This window comes from Camponotus vicinus, unplaced genomic scaffold (assembly GCF_025532165.1).
Source record: "Camponotus vicinus isolate PSW18456_S1 unplaced genomic scaffold, iyCamVici1.0 SCAF_1, whole genome shotgun sequence".
Lineage (NCBI taxonomy): Eukaryota > Metazoa > Arthropoda > Insecta > Hymenoptera > Formicidae > Camponotus > Camponotus vicinus.
This window is the reverse complement of record NW_028141945.1, coordinates 7,263,317-7,281,886: the sequence shown is the minus strand read 5'-3', so window position 1 is coordinate 7,281,886 and position 18,570 is coordinate 7,263,317. Positions and strand designations below refer to the sequence as shown.

At 35.4% G+C, this 18,570-nt stretch overlaps 2 protein-coding genes across 3 annotated transcripts in view; one reads left to right on the top strand and one right to left on the bottom strand.

Annotated features, from left to right (window-relative positions):
- The window catches only part of LOC145970939 (CD151 antigen), a 128,444-nt gene extending 112,720 nt beyond the window's left edge, over positions 1 to 15,724 (top strand). For both annotated transcript variants that reach the window (XM_083098029.1, XM_083098019.1), the window contains 3 exons: positions 5,687 to 5,860; positions 12,400 to 12,561; positions 13,489 to 15,724. In XM_083098029.1, coding sequence (XP_082954155.1) covers positions 5,687 to 5,860; positions 12,400 to 12,561; positions 13,489 to 13,635 — 483 coding nt within the window. In that variant the 3' untranslated portion in view covers positions 13,636 to 15,724. The remainder of the gene's footprint in view (positions 1 to 5,686; positions 5,861 to 12,399; positions 12,562 to 13,488) is intronic.
- On the bottom strand, positions 15,583 to 18,297 carry LOC145970932 (uncharacterized). The gene is made up of 6 exons (XM_083098009.1): positions 17,830 to 18,297; positions 17,164 to 17,494; positions 16,690 to 17,027; positions 16,467 to 16,585; positions 16,197 to 16,377; positions 15,583 to 16,105 (listed from the first exon to the last, which is right to left on the bottom strand). Exons 1-6 carry the CDS (start codon positions 18,049 to 18,051, stop codon positions 15,923 to 15,925), a joined length of 1,374 nt encoding a protein of 457 aa, XP_082954135.1. The 5' UTR covers positions 18,052 to 18,297; the 3' UTR covers positions 15,583 to 15,922.
- Between the last annotated feature and the right edge of the window lie 273 nt (positions 18,298 to 18,570).

The following is an 18,570-nucleotide window of genomic DNA, read 5'->3' as shown; positions in this document are numbered from 1 at the left end:
CGTATTTTATAAGCCTCACTCGATAGTCGAGATTGCACGTTTTCCGGGACACGTTAACCCCGGGACACAAAAGCATCTGTCTCTAACAATTATTCGAGGACGTGATACTAGTTTCCCTTTTTCCTGCCATGAAATCATCCCAGATGCGTGTGTATGTGTGTATGTGTACAGCTATGTGCATAGCCATATAGTGGAAAAGCAATTGGTATGTTTGATCTATCGTCGTCTCTCCCGTTCACTGTCAGCCTCCTCACCAATCTCAAACTGTCGATTGCCATTCCTATCCTCTCCTTGTGTCCCGCGTTTCCGCCATAATATATATACCCGGAACGATTTATTGACTGAGGTACTAATATGTACGTACACACTTGGGTATAGTACATGTAGGTACCAACCGATGTAAAGACGTCGTTTCACTCGATTCCGAATAACGGATGAAGGGAGAAAGCGGAAATATCGCGATCTGTGTTCATCTCTGTCTGCTTCCCGTCTCCCCCCTCTCCCCCCCCTCCCTCTGTTTTCGTAATGAAACGGGTACACTGTAAAAAATAAAATGTTAATTATAACATTTTTCACATGTCCCACAAAGTCCACTCTAAATTTTAAGTTAAAATAACTCATTCGTCGTATGTTACTTATTGACAAACTAAAAATGTTAATGATCGACACAATACTTTACATTTATTTTTATTATTGTGACTTTAAGTGTAATGTAAGAATAACATACAAATTAATTAAAAATTACATGAAAAAATAGTTACAATAACTCGTAAGAAATGTTGAGGACATTAACATATAATAGTAATTATTTTAACTTAAATTATTTGTAATAGAAACATTTGATTTTAATAAATTTAAGGATTGGAAATAATGTAATCGACCAAACTAGCCAGAATTTTTGTTTATTAATCACGACGTTTCGACCATATGGTTGTGGTCCTTTTCAAGTATATACTAGAATATGAAATTACAAATTAGATTTTTCAACGGTTTGAATAAACAGAATACCCACGGATTAAAAAATATGAGTACATACAGATCAAGTGATGGATATAAATCATAGTATTGTAAACTGCACAAGTCAAACTTGCAAGATCGTTACATCTTACTAAATTTAAAATCAAGAAATAAAAACGATGTATCAGTGTGAGACTTCGTCAACGAACTGAAAGTATTAAATCAAAAATAATAACCAACTATACGACCTTTATTATTTTGTCGTAGATGTTATTTAAACTATCCGTGTCTTTCTGTAGGTTGATTAAATTGTTGAATTTCTTTATAAAAAACATTTCAGCAATTTCTCTCTTTCGTACATATTTTTCATTGTGTAAAATATTAGGTTTCGACCAGTCAAATTCATGTCCAGATTCCAATCTATGTTTGCTTATGACGGAATGATTGGTTTGATGTAATTTTATATTACTAAAATGCTCTTTCACGCGAGTACGTAGGTGTCTTTTTGTTTGCCCAATATATGACAAATTACAATTTTTACAATTTAATTTATATACAACATTTGTTTTATCATTATTATGTAAAATATCCTTACCGCGTTTAATTAAAGTATTTAGTTTCTTAGTTATTTTATAGACGACGTTAAAGCCACTACCTCGTAATAGACGGCACAAGTCATGACTCACGTTTTCCACATATAGTAATGAAATAAAAGATGTCCTGTCAAAACGTGTAATATTTGCGTCAAGAGTATTGTTGTGGTCACGATTATTTAAAAAATTGATTCTTTTTTGTATGTGTCGTTTTATGATATGTTCCGGGAAACAATTATTAAGTAAGGTGTCATGTACTAACTCAATATTTCTTTGATGGAAACCGTCATTCGATAATAAAATTGCATGGTCAACTAAATTGTAAATGGTATTAATTTTGTATTTCAACGGATGGTTTGAATAGTAATTTATATACCTCCCGGACCATGTAGGTTTCCTGTACCAATTAGTCGTGATTAATAAACAAAAATTCTGGCTAGTTTGATCGATTATATTATTTCCAATCCTTTGATTAATTGACTAGCGATATTAAATAATTTATGTATTTTAATAAATTTAATTATTTTTGTATGTCAAAGTTCAAGATTATTTGAAGATTCACTTTAACACTTCCTAGAATGTTAAACTGACTTTGAGACATGTTGATTGTTTTTTTTTTTTAATGATTATGTTAAAAATACTCAAAATAATATTCCATTTCTAAGAGACGTATACAAAGTGTTAAGTTATAAAGTTGACATAAATGTAACGCATGAAAACGTTATAAAAATAATAACATATAAGTTGTATGTTTTTACATTAAAGTACTAATCAAAATGTGGTAACACAAGAAAATTTTAACAAATGTACGCACAATTTTTTACCGTGTACTGACGATTAACGAAACGTCTATGAACGTGGAAATTGATGAACGTTCTATACGCGGCGCTTATTACTTGTTGAGCGTCCTAATATATTACAAATTATGCGTCATCCGTCAGGAAACTTCGCATTTTGCTTCCCGTCTCGACCGCGCGTTTGTGCGGGAAGCTCGATCGATCATCGCGCACTGTCTTACGGCTGTTCTAATTTCGCTAGTATACGTTTGACTCGAAGGCTTCGATCTAATTACGAGACCGAAAGAATATATTGTTAATCAGCTTTAGAGATGAGCGCGGTTCTTCGCTTTCGAGGTATAGCGCAGTTTTCCGCAGTCTTCGCGTATATTCTAATTATAATTGAAGAGCTTACTTTTTCATACGAACTGTCTCAAGTTTCAAAGCTTTCCGAGATATAAAAGACACTTTTGGCCAAAGTTTTTCAAGTATGATTTTAAGACGGTTTAATTGCGTGAGAACTGGAATATTTTACAAAATACAAGAAAGCAGAAAAGCATGTAAATGACATTAAAAGATTCGTAAATATCCACACAGATACATTTTTTAAATATATAAATCATAAATTTTAGCAAATTCATCAATCTTTCCGTTTGCATAATTCTTATTTTCGCCACTAGATACATTAAGTTAGGATACTAACAAGTAAAAAAAATTTTTTATTTTTTTAATTTTTCAAAATAATTTTTCAAAATGTTTTTTGTTATTGTTGTAAAGTACTCTTGAAACCATTTAATTTTTACTTTGAAAATTTTTTTCTATCTTATAGTTTCTGAAATATTTATTTCGAAAGGAAAAAACTGATTTTTTTCAAAGGGGTTAGGTTAGGGTGTTTTACCCCTTAGACACGCGTATGGGCACGTATAAAAAAATACGTGTCCCTTATTTTTGTCTAGAAAACAACATATTAAAAGCTCATCAAAATCGGAGGGGGACACTGCCGTGCCTATAAGTGTCTGCGCAAAAGCATCATTTACCTATCTCGATACAGCTTAATTCCTGGTGACATCGGGAATTGATCACAAATTAACTGCCGAGCTGCAGCTTCTCTCATCTCCTCTTCTCTTCTCCTTCTCGCCGTTAAATGTATCGGCCAACATTTCACCAGTTTAACGCACACTTCATTCCCAACCTGCAACTCGGAAAAGTTAAATGCCGATATCGCGCTAATTAAGAAGTGTAAAATTAATAATGGTCCATATGTTAAACGAGAAAAAATATTTTTGTGGTTTTTCTCGCTGTACACATTCTTCTACGAATCGCAAAATCTTGCGAAAGTACGAGCGATAGTTAGTCACCGCGGTTTGAATATTCATAGGGAAGGGGGATTGTTGAGGCGCGCGCGTCTCGTCGTCCCTCGAAAGGTTTATATTCATGAAAAGTCTGAAAAGCTTCGGTGAACATTACGCAATTTTAATACGTCGCTCCAAAAGAGAGAGGGAGAGCGATGACTCTTGAGTGAACGAGGTGAATTCTCTCTGCCAGCGGCTTTGCTCCACAAATCCGTATTATAAATTAATGTGAGCGCATGGTTATTATTAAACATTGTTCATTTCGAAATCAACATTATCTCTACACTGGGGCAAAAAAATAGTTGTAATTATCATAAATTATAATTTTCTTTGGCGGCCATTATATTTAAGATTATTATTATCAACCGTTACCATAAGATCATTATTATAGTAAGTGATAACTAAGATAAAAATAGAGATTTTATTACCATGCAATATGTAGTCCTATTGTATATATTGCGGTATATATCCTTTTTTTTAGTGTATAATAGATTCATTTTATAAAGGGAATGTAGAGAGTATGTTTTTTTCGCGAGATCGTATTTTATGAAAAATTTTACGTATGAGATATACCTATAATACATATTTGTATTTCGAATCGTATTTGGACGAGTCAATAGCATAAAATTGCGAGGAAAACAACATTGAAAGGAAGCAAGGAATAAATACCTAATTATACATATACAGGGTTTATCAAAAGTGTGGAAACCTCTTAATATTTCGAAAAATACGCATTTAAAAAAAAAATGTTTCACATACAAAAGTTATAGGGTTTTATGTGGCACATTACACAGCAACATTATTATGACCTCGAATAGCGTTGTCAAGGTTATGTGAAGGTCACCTCCAACTTTTTAAATGGGACACCCTATATGCTTTTGCATATTATTGTAGCTTATCTCGAGAGCTTTCCAAAACACTATAATAAAGTATTTCTTCATTGAGTACTTTCCGAGTTATGAGGCTTGAAATCATTTCTTAATTTTACATAAACCATAAAATATCTAGTAAAATATTCATTTTTCGATTATCTTACCTTAGTACTTTTATGTACAAAATATGAGAGGAATCAATTGGTGTAAAGAAAAAACATAGTTGTTTTTAAAAAAGAAAATGTAATTGTTAATTGCAAATTACATATTTTTTCTCAAAAACAACTATATTTTTTCTTTACACCAATTGATTCCTCTCATTATTTTGTACATAAAAGTATCAAGATAAGATAATCGAAAAATGAATATTTTACTAGATATTTTATGGTTTATGTAAGATGAAGAAATTATTTCAAGCCTCATAACTCGAAAAGTACTCAATGAAGAAATACTTTATTATAGTGTTTTGAAAAGCTCTCAAGATAAGCTGCAAGATAATGTAATAAAAAATATAGGGTTCCATTTAAAAAATTGAAGCTGATCTTCACATAACCTTGACAACGCTATTCGAGGTCATAATAATGTTGCTGTGTAATGCGCCACATAAAACCCTATAACTTTTGTATGAAACATTTTTTTTAAAAATGCGTATTTTTCGAAATATTAAGGGGTTTCCACACTTTTGGTAAACCCTGTATAACAACAAAGCCTCTCTGTGAAAATATGATGGTACATCTGACAGATTTCATCTCGAGCTTTATTGTGTTTAGTATAAGAAAAGCGTACGTTGAAAATCGTTCATATTTCGTCATCTCGAGGAATTATTTTCGGGAGTTATTTATAGAGAGAAAGAGCGAGAGAACGCGCGTATTTACCACAGAGGGATAAGCCGATTTTTATTAAAAGCCATTCTCCATTTTTGCCGATAAAAAATTCACTCGACATCTTTTATCAGAATTTCCATTCAATTAAACGCTCATTTTACTCTTTCATCGCCACTCCATTCGTTAACCGAGATAGGAACGTTAATAGAGAGAGAGCGTAATCGCAAAAAATAAAAAAAAAAAGCCATGTCCGATGTTATTTTCACCGACTCCTAATTTCGCTCCTCTGCTTTCTTTCTTCCGTCGACGCAGTACGTCTTCGTGGTGATGGCGGTGCTCGTCCTGGAGGCCGGAGTCGGCGCTTTGGCGCGTCTCTACGAGGAACAAGTCGGCCCTGAGTTGAAGATGAACCTGAACCGCACCTTCCTCGAGAATTATTCCGTACGATCTCGGGAAACCGCGGCCATCGACCAGATGCAGAAAGAAGTAAGTACGAGAGCCACCCGGAGGAATTTCTTATCCATTTCTCAAACTGGGGCTATATATTAGCAAGGACGGTGTCGAACAATTGCGAGCGAAATAAAAGCACGATAGCACGTCAACGACGACTCCTCGATATCGGTTTCTCCTCATTATCATTTTTATATTCCCGAGCTGTTATATTCGCGCCCGCTACGAGCTCGGAATAACGTTCTCGATGGCCTTTCGCGTTGCAATGCGCCATCATACGCTACATACGCAATATGATACCGGCATTGAGTGTTTGCTGAAAACGTTTCGTATAGCTTGTCAATGCGTAATACGATCGTCGTCGGCAAATAGAGGGTGTCCTAGAATCAGCAAGTGCCGAGTCCCTTTAATCACAGAGATTCTCAGGGTTGGAATTCTCGAATGATTTATATTCTTCTTATAATTAGCACGAAAAGACGCGATGTAATTTATAATTTAAATTAGTATTCTCGTAATTTTTTTACAGTGTATCGTAGACTTTTGCACTGCATTTTCTCGATTAGCCGAGCCATTTCGAAGTTATTCGACGTTAATTTACGTACGCTCTGATCGACATGGCACGATGGGTGGTTTTTGGGCTCGCGATATCACGCATGGCAGCGCTCTTATTTATGTTCTCGTCGACGACAGCACACATTCTCTCTATCTCCTTCTCTTACGACGACCCTGCTGTAATAAATTATCGTTATCGCGTCGCGAAACGCAGTTTCCGCCCATTCGCTATAAATCGATTAGCATCGCGGTGAATTCGCATTTTTATCCCATACTTTCGCGGAACGTCTTCGTTTTGCGCGATTTCATCTCCATCAAATGTATTTACGCATTTCGCGAAGATTCTCCAAACGTAGACTTACGCTCGGATTGAAATCGTTATAATCGCAGGATCAAGTTGCCCATTATGTTCGCGGGATTAAATCGAGCTGGGAGACTTAAGCCAACGGCGCGCATATACACTCTATATAATGGCCTACACATATAGGCCATTTCCATGGGAAGTTTCCATCGAAATTAATCGTATCTGCCGCCTAAATCCGTTTTATGTCAAGCGCGATATCTTGATTTCGGATCGGACTTGTAAGCACACGCGGTGCGATCCATGGTGTCGATAATGGACCGGGAGTTAAGTCGCTCTCCCGCGCAATGCCATTGACCTGATAAATCGAATCCTCCCTCTTCCCTCCTCCTCCCCCCCGTCCATCTCCCGAAAATTTCATCCTTCCGTCGTGGATCCCATTGATTGTCCGAGGATTTTCGTTTCCATTTCTTCGCGTCGACTAGGAGTGTTCGGCACCCTTAAACCCTCGTCCATCGAAATTGGCGAGAAGCCGCCGGGCAAGCGGAAGAAATTCAGGATTCGCATTTTATCTATACACGGGGGAATCTCTATATACGTGTACAAGCATTTCATTTCGTTCGGGAAATCGAGTTTTACCGCGACAGCGCGCTTGTCGGGAATTTTTAAGGCGGTTCCGCAAACGGAAATAAATATTCCCGCGTACGCGCACGTGCTACGCGTGAATATACACTCTCGCGAGGATCTTTCGATGCATTTTTTACTGGGTCCTTACGAAAGATTTATTGCACATTTGTTCCTTTATTTTTATTCTCCCATCGTCTCTCTATCTTCGCTTTTAATCTCAACTCGTTTATCATTAAGGCGATCCCTCAATCTATCTATTTTATCGACAAAACACTGTAATTTTTGGGCATGTGCCACTTTTTATTGCCTACATAGAATTAAAAATCCTTCTCTACGGTTGAAGTATAGATGTAAACGGACACGGGGAAGCCGATTATATACTGAGAAAGAGAAAAAAGTATAAAATTATATATTTATTTATCGACTTCTTAGATCAACATGGCGTCTAAAGCTATCACCTCATAATGACATTAGCCTTGTATAAATGTTTTGTAGCTTTTATGCATAAAACAATAGCATACCCAATAGCGGACTGCACAATAAAAACTTGAGGAACTGTGAAAATTGAGTTTAGTAGTCTAATTAATAAATGGCATATCCCCCTTAAGGGGATCCTAAAGTGACTTTTTTACCGATATAACATTATATTTCTTTTGTACCGAAATCTTTTTATTAATTGCACAGAATAGTAAATGCTTCTCCACGATTAAAGTACACACAGAAACAAACCGATTTTATGTTAAAAAACAAAAAAAATTGAAAAATCGTAAAAAAGTCGGAACCTCCCGATTTTATGTTAAAAAACAACAAAAATTGAAAAATCGTAAAAAAGTCGTAACAATATTTGCTTAATATAAAAGTTTTGCAGTTTGTATGTACAAAATAAGATAGGTTCCCGCTAGATATTGCACGAAGGAATATAAATAAACTCATTTCTAAAAGTTTATTTATATTCCTTCGTGCAATATCTAGCGGGGACCTATCTTATTTTGTACATACAAAGCAAATATTGTTACCGAAGCCGATAAAAAAATTGTAATTTTTCAATTTTTTTGTTTTTTAACATAAAATCGGGAGGTTCCCGGTTTGTTTCTGTGTGTACTTTAATCGTGGAGAAGCATTTACTATTCTGTGCAATTAATAAAAAGATTTCGGTACAAAAGAAATATAATGTTATATCGGTAAAAAAGTCACTTTAGGATCCCCTTAAAGGGATCCCTCATTGAACGGCGAACTCTTACACGATTACAGCGCCCTCATCTAATCTTCATCCCGTATCTCTCTCTATCACTTATTTATAAAGAAGATGCACTGCTTTTTCTACTCTACTTTACCAACATTTCAGGTACATACGACTGAAATTTTTGGGCATATGCCATTTATTAATTAGACTACTAAACTCAATTTTCACAGTTCCTCAAGTTTTTATTGTGCAGTCCGCTATTGGGTATACTATTGTTTTATGCATAAAAGCTACAAAACATTTATACAAGGCTAATGTCATTATGAGGTGATAGCTTTAGACGCCATGTTGATCTAAGGAGTCGATAAATAAATATATAATTTTATACTTTTTTCTCTTTCAAAGTATATAATAGGCTTCTCCGTATCCGTTTACATCTATACTTCAACCGTAGAGAAGGATTTTTAATTCTATGTAGGCAATAAAAAATGGCACATGCCCAAAAATTACAGTGTTTTGTCGATAAAATAGATAGATTGAGGGATCGCCTTAATAAAGTCGCAAAGACATTCTGTTTCGGTGTAAACCATATTATTCTTCTTGAATAAGAAAAAAAATATGATACAATTTTCTTAAAAAGCTGGCGAAAGATTGCGCGTATCACACTTTCTACACGCGGTTCTTATGACAACTTTTTTTCCACGTTTGCGCTTGATATAAATATATGTAAATATGTGCATGTTTACACTCGCGTGTAAATGTATTCTTTTTTCCTCTTGCAGTTTCTTTGATCCTCGCTCTCCTCTTTCTTCCGATACCGTACTCAAAAGCAGTACTCGGGGCATTCGTTTCAGAGAACGATGAATAATTGAAAGCGGTTATATAGTCGTGGTACAGCAACAAATGTTGCTGTACCGCAGATGTATTTCCCAGTTTATAGAGGGGTTTCGAGTATCCCTGAAATTTTAAAGAAAAATCATTTACCAAAGTCGTATCGCTCGTAATAGTATCTTTGCTCCAAAAATGGAACAGCGTTGAATCAAGAACACTCCGTAGAGCTATACATCTGTAGCCAATTCGCGCTTCCAGTGCATATATGGGGTGTCCCAGAGCACTATATACAAGCGCTTGTGAGGAGGTAGAGTGCAGTAAACTGAATAGAAAAGTCTTATACCGTTTTACGATTTTCGCAATAATAACAGAAATATTAAATATTAAAATCGGATGAGAAACGCTTAGCCGTTCGAGCTATAATACGGCCCACCGTGTTACAATTTTCGCAATAATAACAGAAATATTAAATATTAAAATTGGACGAAAGAAAGGAGCGCTCAGCCGCTCGAGCGCTCCTTTCTTTCGTCCAATTTTAATATTTAATATTTCTGTTATTATTGCGAAAATTATAAAATAGTATAAGACTTTTCTGTTCAGTTTACTGGTTTCTACCTCCTCACAAACGCTTGTATATAGTGCTCAGGGACACCTTGTATATATACAGGGTGTATCTGAAATGATGCACTAAACTTTAGGAACGTATTCTAGAGGTCAAAATAAGACTTTTTTTTCTTATGAACATGGGTCCGCAAATGAACCCCTCTCCGAGCTAAAATTCGAAAATGTGTGAAATTGACCAAACACCCGCAACGCAAATTTATTTATCTCTCAAGAGAGGGTGATAGGTAACGTCAAAACCTTTTTTTTTTTTTTTAATACAGCCAATTTTTAATTTTTTCCCTAAACTTTAGGGGCCTCTAGCTCGGAGGGGGATTCATTTGCGGACCCATGTTCATAGGAAAAAAAAAATCTTATTTTGACCTCTAAAATACGCTCCTAAAGTTTAGTGCATCATTTCAGATACACCCTGTATATATATATATATGTATATACAGCGTGTCCCACCTGGAAGTGGCCACCCCCTTTTATCTTTTAAAATAAAAGAGATAGATCATAACAAATATATATAAAATTAAATGGCTTGAACACTGAACTTTATTGTGAGTATAGTGATTGGTTACAAAATTTATCTGTATTGAAGAACGGAGAGGTATACATAATTTTTTTATAATAATGTAGATATTTTGATATAATAAAAGTTGTAGCGCTGTTTGAAACGAATATAACGATGTATGATTTAATGTAAATAGTTTACATATTATACGAGATTTTCTGGCTTGAAATATCGCGGGCGACGTCCACCATTTCATTTTCGGCCCTGCGATATAGCCAACTTCTGACTCGTGCATTAGAGGTTGACGTATGTCATGTTGTCATTTAATCATGATACTCAGTGTACGAAAAATATAAATAGAAAGCTTATGAATCAATATAATAAAATATAATATCAATATAATATCAAAAATTAATCAATATAATTTCTATTATTCTGTACATACAGTTTATCTTTTAAAATAAGAATATCAAAATCTTCAATGCATAGAGTATTAAAAAGCTTGCAACTATACCGTACCATTTTGAGGATTATCAGCAATTAATTTTAAGAGATTTCGAAAATCGCAGAATATTTTGTACATAACTTAACTACAAAAATTAAAAGAAGATCTAGACATTTTTCGGCGAGTATTATTTATATTATATTATATTAGATATTATATTTACATATATGTATATTAGATATTATATTATATTGAATCATAAGCTTTCTATTTATATTTTTCGTACAGTATCATGAGTATCATGATTAAATGACAACATGACATACGTCAACCTCTAATGCACGAGTCAGAAGTTGGCTATATCGCAGGGCCGAAAATGAAGTGGTGGACGTCGCCCGCGATATTTCAAGCCAGAAAATCTCATATAATATGTAAAATATGTACATTAAATTATACATCGTTATATTCGTTTCAAACAGCGCTATAACTTTTATTATATCAAAATATCTACATTATTATAAAAAAATTATGCATACCTCTCCGTTCCTCAATACAGATAAATTTTGTAATCAATCACTACACTCACAATAAAGTTCAGTTCAAGCCATTTAATTTTATATATATTTGTTATGATTTCTTTTATTTTAAAAGATAAAACGGGGTGGCCACTTCCAGGTGGGACACGCTGTATATATATATATATATATATATATATATATATATATATATATATATATATATATATATATATATATATAGGTATATATATATATACGTATGTATGTATGTATGTATATATGTATGTATGCATGGTCAAAGAGGATTCGAATGCAGACGAGATTCGTCTTGACCTGCATGTGCAAAGGAACCTGTAGAAATCGTGTTTATCGCGTTTACATCTAATAGTTCCGGCGTGCGATGAATCCCGCCGGATTACGTGCCCGCATTAAAGTTACCATTTAACTTGCTCCCGCCGAAAGAGGTTTCTCACCTCCATTAATCTGCCTCTTTCCATCCTTCCTCTCCTCCCTCTCCTCCCTCAATGACTCCCCGCTGTATAACGTGTTATCATTATTATCGCGCGCGTGCGTCTATTATCGTTGTTATCGCTTCTATCATCTCGTCGCTTATCGTCCCCTTTCTTATCCTCGTATATTTTATTGCACAGATCGTGAAACGGAACTGGAGAATGAGAAAGATGTCACTAACAAGTTAATGCAGTTTGAGAATTGTATTTTTATATATCCTCCTAGAAATTTTTTAAGAAATCAGAATAATTTTTTTTGAATAAATAAAATTTGATAATTTAAAAAATTTAAACTTGGAATTTATTTTTAAATGTCTCGCAAAAATTTATAAAGTATTGAGTCATTTTTTCCATTTTCGATATAATTGAAGTTTCTTTGATATCAAAGTGGCTGAAACAAACGTTAAACTTTCATAAAGCAAGCGACCAAATTTGCTTGATTTCTTACTCGATATGTATTATCGCGAAAGACATTATTATTGAAATTTGCAGTTCAAATGCTGCGGTGCCTTGAGATTTGAAGACTGGGTTGTGAGCGAGTGGCACAAAGACGAGGAGGTCCTTAGGAACGGTAGCGTCGTACCTGACAGCTGCTGCAAGACGCCGACGTTTCTTTGCGGGAAAAGGGATCATCCCTCCAATATACAATACACGGTACGTTTGCCACGGCTTCGCTAGAGTTTCTCTAGCTTTCCACGACTTTCCACGATTATCAAACGCGATATTAGGCTGAATTGAATACCGCGCGTTTGATATATTCCTTTTAAAGTGGACTTGTAACTTTGGATATACAGGGTGTCCCAGACCACCCGTACACCCCTTTTAAAATGAAAATAAATGGCTTTTATCAAAAATCGCGAACAATTTTTAAGTAAATCGGGTACGCTCTATCAAATGGTGATATTTTCAACTTTTGATTCCTACCGGAAATACGTCATCCGGATCGGAAGTTGAATTTTTTTTAGAGGAACATGGTACTTTTTATTACAGATTCGAATTGTACATGAAAACATAAGAAACTTTTGTATCAAACATTTTTTCTAAAAGTGCCTCTGTCAATCTTAAAATTGACCTTCATTATTTCATTACAGTTACTTTCAAGGTCAATTTTAAGATTGACAGAGGCACTTTTAGAAAAAACGTTTGATACAAAAGTTTCTTATTTTTTCACGTACAATTCGAATCTGTAATAAAAAGTACCAGTTCCCCTAAAAAAATTCAACTTCCGATCCGGATGGCGTATTTCCGGTCGGAATCAAAAGTTGAAAATATCATCATTTGATAGAGCGTACCCGATTTACTTAAAAATTGTTCGCGATTTTTGATAAAAGCCATTTATTTTTATTTTAAAAGGGGTGTATGGGTGGTCTGGGACATCCTGTATAATATATGTATTGTCGTAAAGTGACAAAGAGCCAAAAGTCGCATTCATGATTCGCGCGTTTCTACTTTTGACTTCGCGTTAGAGTCGGCACAGTTGTTTAGACAAATATCGCCTTGCGGAAATTGAGCTTTTGCCTAAATAAAGCACCTTTACATCTGCGAATCGCTAAACCACTAAATCTAATTTTGTTTACCTAGGGCTGCATTTACAAGTTCCTGGAGACGACGAAGGATCATCTGATAATCCTGGGCGCCGTCGGGCTCGGCTTGTCGGTCCTCGAGCTCTTCGGCATCGTTCTCGGCTCCTGCCTCTACATCAAGCTCAGGCACGACTTCGATGACTGAGAATTGCTTCATTGCCCCGAGGGCAATAATAACGGCCAGTCGTGGTGCAGATACATGCAGAACAACTCGGAGTCCGTTTGATCGTCGGAGTAGGGGCGGAAGGACGCGCGATTATAGTCGCGGGAACGTTCGGATGAAAGGGAACCGTCCTCGACCACGGACCCTCATTTGCGACTCCCTCCCCCCCTCTCTATACTCTCGGAAAGATATCAATAAGTGAAATTCGAGGTAGCGAATAAGAAGCGATGCCGTTTTCGTCATCTCGCTTTTCGCGATTGAGCGAAATGAAGAATTGGAAGAGGAAGTGAAAGTTCAAAGATAAAAAAAAAATCGTGTTTAATGATCGATTCAACGTCTTGGATCACTATCACTAGAAGAGAAAGATACTTTTCTCATCATTGAATACGATTGTGCATCGAAGTTTAGTTTAAAATTCGTCCATTGTCGACGATCTAAATTAATTTCTCGAAAGATAATGCCATTACGAAATACAAGGAAATGGAAAATCTGACATATGAATCATGTAGACTTTTAAAGTCAGTCGATTTTATTCGCATCTTCCATGTAATTTGTAATGGTATCTACTTTATCGTATGAAATTTCGGAATTTCTATCAGCCCGGGGAGCAATATCGATAAATTTAAAGTCGACTGTAGTGTTTTCTGAAGCAGCGTTTCTCTGCGCAAGTAATTACAAAGACAATTTTGATAAACGACCATGTATGGACAGCCGGCATGTGCACGCTGGACCGGTAAAATTATCTCGACAATTGTTCACGATCGATACGGAGCTAATCGAGACTGCGTAACTCACGATTGTAGCTGTTGCTGTGCGGTGTTTGACTATATTTTCTGTGTGTGATATTTTCTTTCGAATGATGACACACGAACTTGAATCCTTTTTTATAACGCAATCGTCAGTCGTGACGTTAAAAATATAATCTCTTAAAAAAAATCTCTCCGAGCGTAAAATATTTTTCGAGCTCGGCGAGCTCTCGCGAAAGCGCCGACTTCATATACTGCCATTGCAAATTTGCACAATATTTAATTGCAATCTATTAAAAATCGATTAGAGCGCATCGCATTAGAAGCTGAAAAAGACGAAAAAGAAATTCTCCTGCGCAAGGAAAAAAATCAACATGACTGTCTGACTTTTCCCGCGCAACAATAAGATCTGATTCAGTCGAGTAATGTCAATTTTCCTACGATCGAATCGCATGTCATCGAGTTTATTTACATCTTACTTTTTTTTGTCTCTTGCTCGTCGAAGAATAAATAATCGGGTAACCATGTGTTATAAACTCGATGATGGATCGTGATCCGTATCTCCGACAGCGAGGACAAGTCTAAAATCGACTTAGACATCGGATAGAACTGCAAACAGTGCCTTGATAATATTTTTAAGCTCAGAGATATTTTAGAATACGCGTATAAAGATAAAAGAGCGTTGTGGCGATGTAAATTTGTTAAAAGAGAAACCAGGCGAAACGAAGAAGGGAGAGAGAGCTTAGAATCGTGTAACAAATTTCACACAAACGGCATGTATATATTTATCTGTTGCTTCGCAATGAGTACAAGCCTTTGCACATTATTTATAATAAACGCTTCCTTTCTCGTACAAACGCGCCGCTCGAATCCGCAATCGCAAACAATTTCCGAAAATACACGCATTTTATAACGATTGTCATCGCATGCGCATTTCTCTCTACCGCGTATCCTGTTATAGATTTTGATATATGAATTATTTGGCAGTCAATTATTGACAATTATACATTCTTGCAATTGCGGATCCGCCGAGGTCGCGCGCTCGAGAAAGTCCAAACATATTTTACTATTGTACCATTAAGTCATATTATTTGAATCTTAACATATACACGCACATGTATATATATATATATATATATATATATATATATATATATATACATATATATATATATACATATATATGTGTGTATGTATATTGTCATATATATTATTGTCCTCTTTGCTATCATGTATACGTGTATTATCGATTAGTATCTAGAAAAACTTTATACATATTGTACATATCAAACACTATTCTGTTACGAATAAATGTTTAAATCGTACCTTTTTTCCGAGATTTACCGATGCATTTTCTGCATCTGGATCGACTCGGTAAGTATTACTTTCGGGTAAATAAGTAATTATTCTATAAGATTTGTATTTCAATGTATTTTACGATAACGAGTCTGTATAATCGTGCGGAAGAACTTTGGACAGGTTTGTGTGTGTTGTTTGACAATGAACATTATTTTTTTCGAACGTCATCTAGGAGATTCCGTATCGCTTGCTGCATATTGCTTCATCGATTCGAGATGCATCAGTAGCATGTCGTCTCGCGTTCCAAGAGCAACAAACAGCCAAGCAAAAACCGCGAGAAGATCTTTTGACATTGTTATCTTCTGCCAGCCCTGTAATTCTTCAAGTAAAGTTTCTTGTGCTGTATTCTGGAAAATTATTATACATACAGATACAAATTGAAAATTTTCTACAGGCAATTTTGTGCCGGTTAATTAAGTCGTCGCAAAATATGCTTACGTTTGGCCACGTGGTTTCATTGATATTGCGATAATGTATTAGAGCTAACTGATCGTCGATCTTTAACGATGCTTGGTGAAAGCTAAATGTTAGTAGATAAAGCGGAATAGCGATCGCGGTTTTCGCATGATCCATGTAGATCTCACGTAAATGATCCATATCAAGTCGCGCCAGATCGAATCTGGAATCGTAAACATTTCCTCTAAAATTGACGATACCTAAACACGAACGTTAAATTATAGGAAGTATTTTTTTCAGCATCGAGCATACTTATCGAAGATGGAAATGACGCAAAGAGCGATTAAAAAGGAAAATATATTTGTATAGACCTCGGAAAAAGCGGAATAATTCGATATGAATTCCATCGAAGTGTTGAAAAAAATATGAATCTGCAAATCGATAAAGCACAGATGATATGTGAAGTGAATATCGCGGTTTGCGTTTAGAAAATTTGCCTTGGAAAATCTTTGCGCTTAAAAGGAAAGTGCTTTACCATAATGAAATGCAAGAGTGCCATTCCGCCCAAGAGACCCTGATAAACGAGTCCCGTGCACTTCCAAAATTTCTGGCCCGTGATAGCCACTTTTATAAGCGCGTGTATTCGAGTCTCCGCGGAATCGTGATTCTTTCCTTCCTCTGTTACACGTGGCGTATCATTTCTCAAAGCACGTCTCGATCCGCCAATTTTCACAGCGCTAAAGCCACTCCTGCCTTGAATATAAATGGTATCTGTAGTCAATTCCGAAAGTGGCACAGGTTCCTCGTACTTTGTGCGTGCATTTTCTTGAGCCTTCTTCAAGATTTCCGTGATAGGTACTTCATTATCGTCCGCTTGCATAGAAAATTATTAATTTTAAATTTCACTGTTGCATGGCAAATATTAAAATTTCACATTAGCACATTTAATATAACGCGTGGATGTAAGATACATCATTTTTAAAAGATATATAAGATGATATACATTTACCTCGGGGAATAGTATTTTTTCGCAACTTATCACTGTAATTATCGTCTTTGTAATGTTTTATAGAAGAAGATCCGGTGTCGGTATGATCGCGATTTGTCGTGCGAGGTCGTTCTTTAAGCTTTCGTTTTTCGATCCGTTTACTGCGTTTCCTCCTTCTTCCTTCGAGAGATCTCGATGTATGTCTTTCTTCGCTTTCGTGAATGTTAGAATAACGTGCTTTTCCATGAACATGTGTCTCGGTTCTATGAGACTTATTACTATTACTCTTAACATCCGGAGAATAAGAGACAGTTTCAGTATCTTCGGTGTTGTCTTGCTTCCCGAAAAAACTCTATGTTGAATGGAGAATTCAATGGCAATGCATTTTTTTTATTTATGCAAATATGTGACTTTTTTTCAATTTAGCATAGTATAAATGAGACGACAACTAGAGGTTCACCAAATCGATAATACAATATTGCTGTATTTCAACAGCAAAAGGCACATATTACCAATGTAAATCCGGAATTAATCATTTATTAATTTGTAATGAAATTATTACTATATTATTATTAATTAATATAATATAATTTATTATTTATAATTATATTATGTATAAAATTAAATTCATTAATTATGAAGGCATTACAGGATTAAAAAAATTTTGGCTTCATAAATAATACAAACTGTTTTGATTTCCCGGTTGTAGGGTCGGCCGGAATCTTCTGAGCTGGTCCATCGTTTTTGCGGTGTATTACCGCGTTTCACGTAGCTGTTATTATCCATAGCGTGAACGGAAGGATCGTCCTCACTATCATTCTGCTCGAATGGTACATCGGTCGTCGTAGATCTTCGTTCACGGAAAGTTCGATTTTCGCGTGTCATTTTAGATCCCGATGCATCACTCATTCAACTGCCTTCCTATCGATTCGTATTATTTCGCAATCAATTTCGCACACAAGTCCTTTAAAATTTCTTCGTAAAGTATTTGCGCAATATTTATTTATGAATGATTGCATTAAGAATTTTTTTGAGCGTGTTTAAAACAATTCAATTTTTATAACTAAGCACTCCGCGACTGTTTTGGATCGTTCAGGTTCAGGGTTCAGGCTTCTGTCACGACGCGTCCGTAGTAACGCTTTGTTGTGCTTACAAAGCTCTGTGGAGACCAGCTCGAGAAATCAATGCAGCAAAGTTACCAATGAGAAATTATCGAAAATTTCACTTTACTTTTTTTTCGATTAACATTCATAATTGAATATTAATCAAAAAAAATTTCGTAAAATTTTATTCTCATATTAATTTTATTTTATTATTTATAAAGTCTGTCTTCTCTCTTTGTAAAAAAGATCTTTCGTATCTTTAAGAAAAGGTACATGAATAAGGCAGAGGAAACTTTTACTTCAACTTTTAAAGCATGGAACATAT